This window comes from Thermobia domestica, chromosome 13 (assembly GCF_964235325.1).
Source record: "Thermobia domestica chromosome 13, izTheDome1.hap1.1, whole genome shotgun sequence".
NCBI lineage: Eukaryota > Metazoa > Arthropoda > Insecta > Zygentoma > Lepismatidae > Thermobia > Thermobia domestica.
The window spans coordinates 113,078,655-113,085,225 of NC_137466.1; the positions used below are offsets into that span (position 1 = coordinate 113,078,655).

Genomic DNA, 6,571 nt, shown 5'->3' on the forward strand with positions numbered 1-6,571 from the left:
AAAAAGTTCCAATGTTATTAGATAGGGGAAAACTCGACTTGACAAAGAGGTAGCAACAGCCTTAAGTGAAACTGGAACTACTAACCGACAAATCGGTAAAAATATGACACTACCATTAATAGTGAACGGCAATTTTCGACTCAACAAACGTAAATTGCAGTACGTTTTGAGTTCATCAATCAAGCTCTTGCTCTCAACTTATTCACTAGCAACATAACTTCACAATAAGTAACTTCTAGTTCATTAAAATAAATAAATAAATAAATAAATAAAAAGATAAACTCGAAACTTTCTTCTATGTCACACTATATTTACAAAATGACACTTCTTCACATAGTATGAACATCTGGAAAAGTGGTACTTACCTTGAAATTACTACTTTGCATCCACGGCACCAGTCCATCGATGAACTGTCCAATATCTGAGCATTCTATAGAATTTTCGGGGTTGCTCAGAAAACTAATAATGTCACTTCCTATACTAAGCTTCTTCTTTGGATCTGTCGTAGACAGAAGTTGGAGAAAAATATCCATGTTTCCGCCAGACATGGTGCAAGGTAATGGGGGGGAAATAAATCACAACACTACAACACACACACTTTTTGGTAGGCTTTCAACTAAGCCACACCCACACCTGAAAAGGATGAAAACACAACCGTTAGAAATTATATTTCTACTGTAAGATACACTGCGTATTAGCATTTCTTTAGTTCCTTATTTAAGGAAGTTCTAACGAAAAACATTCACACGATAAAAAAAAAAAAAACTAGAAAAAGATATAACAGTTCTATAGGAAGCTCAAGATTAAACATACACACGAAACATTGGAGTACCTATCTATTTTGTAAAGTTTAATGAAAGATGTAAAACTCATACAAACATCATGAGAACAAAAATTTTTCAGTAAGTCTTTACTATTCCGTAAGTAAATACTTTTAAATCCATAAGTAACAGAGCAGACTCAAGATTATCTCTGGCAAGGTTCTACAACACAGGTTTACCATAGTAGTTAGGTTGGTTCCTTTCTGTACCAAAGTTTAATATTTAATTCACACAGAATTGTTTAGCTGAGTCTGATATTGTCGTACCGGGTTTAATATACTTTTTCATATATGACCATAATACTTCCTAAGATTTGTTTCAGACTTTCGTTTCGCGGCAGTACATACCGAAGATTGTCACAGTCTCTCCTTTTAATTTTCTGCCTCTGTTGTATTTTCGTCTTGATAAAAAAGTTTCGTATATTTCTACGGTTTGCCCCTCTCCCCCTATCTGTATGTTTTCAGTTTGTGAGTAGATTACTTCGCAGATCTCGCGGCAGAAGCTGTAATAGTCTACCGCAGTTTGTTTACCGATTTCCAGGTTCTCACACACGAATTGTACGAAGCAGAGCAGGCTGAATAATAATTGGTTACCTTTCAGCTTTGTATCATATAACCAGGTGTTATAAGTAGGATCTATAGTATTATCGCATCCTAGCTTTTCTTTTTCTTTTCGTGCATCGAAATCGGTATCTTAGGTAGGCACTTTTGTCTTTCACGGATTTTATAACGTTTCCGCATTTATCGCATTCGTACGTTTCGTCATCTGCGGGAATTATGCATATCTTCTGGAAGAATCCTATGCACTTACTGTCGCGCCGAAGTTTACGAAAGTCATGTTATCTATGTATTCCATGCTGAATGATCTTTATATATATATATAGTTTGTGTGTCCCGTAGTTATATTTGACAATTAGGGCTTAGAGATTTAGTGATTGGCTTAAGGTTTTCATGAGAGTGACGTTATTATTTTTAATATATTTATTTAATACTTTATTGTTTTTGTTATTTATGGCAGGTTAGTTGAATTTTGATAAAATGAATTTTTTGAAATTAGTGGCTCTGCCCCCACTGTGATTTTATAGTGCAAATTATTTGAAGAAATCTTTTTATAGAAGTGGTATTTTGGTTAGTTAATGGTTTGAAATACTTTACTTTGTCGTAATCCACCTAACTTAGCCTCCGGGTGGTGGGCCTCGAGGAGGACCTGTGTTCTAGAACCTTGCCATTATCTCTATACATTATCTCCCAACACAACCTATTCACTTTCGACAAATATAGAACCCAAAACCAAATACACAGGAACGACTTCTCGGAGCCAAATAACAAACTTCAATCTGTTTTTAAATCTACATTATTTAGAAAAGAATTTACGTTCTTGTGGTCTTAATGAGAAATCAGCGTAAAATATGAACAAGCCGGTACTAAAATTTAAACCCAGTTACACGACAAGTACTTTATTTCTCGTGTTCCTCCACTGCTCTTGATTTCACCCGTTCATTATATCCATTATTTCTATAAATTAATACCACAAACCACACTACACACTTAGCAATCCATATAACGCTATCTAAACCAAAATACCATTATCTATAGTTCTTCCGCAAGACTAGACAATAAAAACAAATAAGTGTAATCACATACACTCATCAGGAGAGGCCATGACACACGTCAAGGTACATCAATTTTGCAAATGAAATGAGTTACCAATGAATCAAAACGAAATTATGTTTACTATACTCTTACCGATCTGGTAACATTCACTGCGATTATTATTACTTAAATAAGGTTACTGATGCATAACGGCAAGTTGCTATTCCAACAAGTATGCTAAATAACAGTTCACAATGAGCAAATTCTATGTATGTTTGTACAGTGTACGATAAAAACAGACCTTCATGACGTTCAAAATATGGTCCGTGTCCAATAGTAATAAAATACGTTATTTTAATTATAAATATGCACTGAAAGACTTAACACAGTAATATCAATCAGAAGTTATTCGTTAATCGCGAAGTTCTAAATGCAATCCTGCGTACAACTTTTATTAAGTACACGATTCATTTTAATTCGATGTAATACTGCAACGGTATTTTACGAAAACTTAACATGTGTGCCTATGAAAATCTAATTCTAAGCAACTTGCTAATCACTATTGTAGAAAGTGAAACTTATTTACATTGAGTTTATTAAGATCCGTGTTAAATCGTACAAATATTCTACTCCTCTCGAGGAGAAAAAAAAACAGCGTAATGCACACCTAATTATTTACACTTGCAATTCTTCTAGCAATTTGAGTTCACATCAAATTTCATACAATTCACACATAAATTTCTTTGATATTGTCACAGACGCTATTAATTCATGTTGTAAATACGTCCCTCGCATTAAAATATTTTTATTGGTATTTTTGGAGAGATTAGATATTTCTTCCATTAACAGAAGCATTTAAAAACTAATTTTCGTAAATATTTCTTTATGTTTTACCGCATATGTAATATATATGCAATTCTTTGCATGAAAATAGTACTCTACAGCAGAAGGTATTGCAAGGTTAAATGGTAACAGTTACTTTCTGCAGTGCCCAATATAACATTTTTTCTTGTGTATCTACTGCACTAATTTCTATATAACGTGTAACATATATTCATCAGTACTTACCGTAAATAATCACACTATTTCCATGTTCCTTTGCTTTATGGACACATACTATCTCAAAAACAACACTTGCTAACAAACACCTATCACCTTTGCCAGTTCTCCGCCATGTTATACTGCCGTTATGTGCCTCCTGACGTCAATGGCGGTGTTGCCAATCACTGATAAACAAATGAACATCAAGCTTCGCATGAAAACATTATTTATATTTTTATGTTTTGTATTCGTAAGGACACATTTAAGATTGAGAAAATTAAAGAAAATCAAAAGATATTGATTGAGAGTAGATTTTAAAAAAATAAATATAAAAGCTTTAATTTCGATGCATTTGCATAGATGTTGTGTTCACTGCTTTGAGCATTCTACAGCCAATATCGCAGCATAAATTGGTTGTATCGCTCTGGAGAAAATACTCATACTGGAAACTTATTCTGTTTCTTCCTTATTTCTTTCTCTTATAAGCAAATAAGCTTTGCCTAAAGAGAAAATAGTGTGAAAAGTAGAAATAAGATGAACATAATATTAAACCTAAAACCAAACAGAAACTACTTTCACTGAAAGAAAATAAAATTTCAGCACAATACCCAGCTTGAAGTGCCAGATCCGTTTCTCAGTCAGGGTTGAATTCAGGGGGTAGCCCGGGGGGAATCTCCCCCCCCGAAGAAAATTCATTCCCCCCCCGGAGAAACTCAAAAAATTTCAGTCACAAAATGTAGAAATTACTTCACATAATTATTTGCTTTCTTTCCGTGCACGTGCAGACGAAATCCAATCTCTCAATATACATATAAATGACGCAGACCCATTCTATATCAATATTAAACATGTAACATCTAAGATAGAATACCAAATAGCCAATAAAACTTGTATTTCTTAACGCTATGACCGAGTTTGGCGGAACATGAAATTGTCAACTGTTGAAGAAAGGTTTGTATTTTAGTAGGTACTATACTCTCGCCCTATATTGTATATTAGTACGTAGCACTAGCACAGGTTGAGATAGGAAAGGAAAGATAGGGAAGATCTTTCGATCATTCTATATGATCTCTGATGTCAACAGACTTCAGTTCTTGAAAATGTACAGTTCTTGCATTATTTGAAATAGGGCACCTAAATCCCATTTCTCGCATCGGAAGTAACAGACGTAAATGTCTTTTACGATTGTTAAAGTAAACACATCTTTCTTTAATTAAAAATAATTCAGTTAAAGGGAGAGATACAGAGGGCGTCATTTAGAGGGATCAGGGAGGAACAGTTATCCCTCCAGGATTAGAGACTTATATAGAATTTATCAATATGATAGTAGTATATAAGTGAAAGATTGCTATTGAAGGTGATGATGATCCTGCTCAGAGCCGTGCCATGGGGGAGGAGCAAGCGGGGCGACGGCCCCGGGCGCCGATGTAAGGGGTGCAAAATTCGGGAGGAAAAAAGAAAAGAAAAGAAGGAAAGAAAAACAGAGGAATAAAACACATGTGCACATATTATATAAAATGAAAGGAAAAAAGTAAAGAAAAATGCTCAAAATCAAGGAAAAGCATGGTTTACTTTTTAAAATTTTCTCACCTTTCGCGGCTGACCTGTCTACCTCACTCATATATACGAGGGTGCCGTCGTATATTCTCGCGCCAAGCGCTGATTTTCCACGACACGGCACTAATCCTACTGAAGATTTCGTAAACTAAACTATTGATGTGCATGCAGTGAAGAAACCAAGGCTAATATGCTTGATTTAGAATCAGAAGTGTGAGAAAGAATGATAACTTTTTGTTAAGATATTTCTGTGTGTGTTTCTTTTAGGACAAAAAAATATTTGATTTAATTTAAATCTTTTTAAAAACTTCTACATTAGTAACAAACAGTAACTACTGAATATAGGAAATAGTAACAAAAATAGGTACTGTAAATAGGAATTAAAGTTTAGTGTAAAATATTTTTGCCACTCTTTATTTAATGCTTTAGATGAAATCTAACTATTATTTTTTTAATTATAATCTCATATTGAATATTTATCAGCAATTAGTCTTAATATTAGGTAAGATGTGGATGTGAATGGAATTGTTAAATATGCTGCTTTCTTGCAAAAATACAGAAAAACAACCCTCCCCCCCGAGGAGTTGACATTCCCCCCCGGGTGAAAATGTCTGAATTCAACACTGTTCTCAGTGACGATAGAATATTGTGTAGAAACACTATCACCAAATTAAAGGCTACAAACCTTCCTGAGCTGTAACGCAGAGATTATAATCTACCTAGTTATTTCATAAATATTATCAGAGTTTGAAAATGAAACACAGGCACAGTGTTAATCCTTTTTGGATTTATGGTAAGTTTAATTGCCATTGCGTAGTATTGTCTTTGACCGCTTATTTAGGTTCTTTAACCTTTTCTTTTTATTGGTCAAGTCAAGGATCGACCAAAAAGCACCCCAGATGCGAGGGCTGTAACTTGTGGAGAGCAGGGGTAACTGCCCCCACGGAAGCTCCACACGGTTCGAGGGAACCATTTTAAGACAAAATTTTCATACTCCACATACGATACGAACATGAAATTATAAATGAAGTATCAAACAGCAGGTCCACTACATTACATAAACAAAGCAGCACACAAAAGGTAAATAAAACAAAAATGAATACAATTAAAGTGGTGACTTCCATAACCGCACAAGTCCAGCTGAAGAGATATTGATAAAATCAATAAAAACTGAATATTTCTTGGAAATGTGAACTTGGAAATCTTTTTTTTTTTTTTTTATACACTTTACTGAATAACAAACGTCACTTACAAGTAAGTATTAAAATAGCGAGGATTGCAAGTATTTTGTCTATAATAAATTATGAAAATGTTGGACTTGTGTGGAACTCATTCGTCTGTTAGATTGGTTTTAGATACTGTAACTCTGATTTGGAAAAGGAATATACTGATGTTTAAGCAATAATATCTGGAAATGAAATAACAAACAGTCACTGTGCATTAATCCAGTCTCTATTTTTACAATAATGTAATACAACAAACAACACATTTAGTTTACTCATATCGTCGCATGAAAGCCAGAGGAACGTAACTCCATTTTCGTAGGTTTACAGGCGAGAG

The 6,571-nt window shown here is 34.2% G+C and overlaps 1 protein-coding gene across 13 annotated transcripts in view; it reads right to left on the reverse strand.

The window, feature by feature from the left end:
- Positions 1–3,627, reverse strand: part of chb (CLIP-associating protein) — a 595,254-nt gene extending 591,627 nt beyond the window's left edge. For all 13 annotated transcript variants that reach the window (XM_081736296.1, XM_081736291.1, XM_081736295.1 and 10 more), the window contains exons 1-2: positions 3,482–3,627; positions 366–633 (exon numbers count right to left, since the gene is read on the reverse strand). In XM_081736296.1, the coding sequence (XP_081592422.1) occupies positions 366–548 (183 nt within the window). In that variant the 5' untranslated portion in view covers positions 549–633; positions 3,482–3,627. The remainder of the gene's footprint in view (positions 1–365; positions 634–3,481) is intronic.
- Between the last annotated feature and the right edge of the window lie 2,944 nt (positions 3,628–6,571).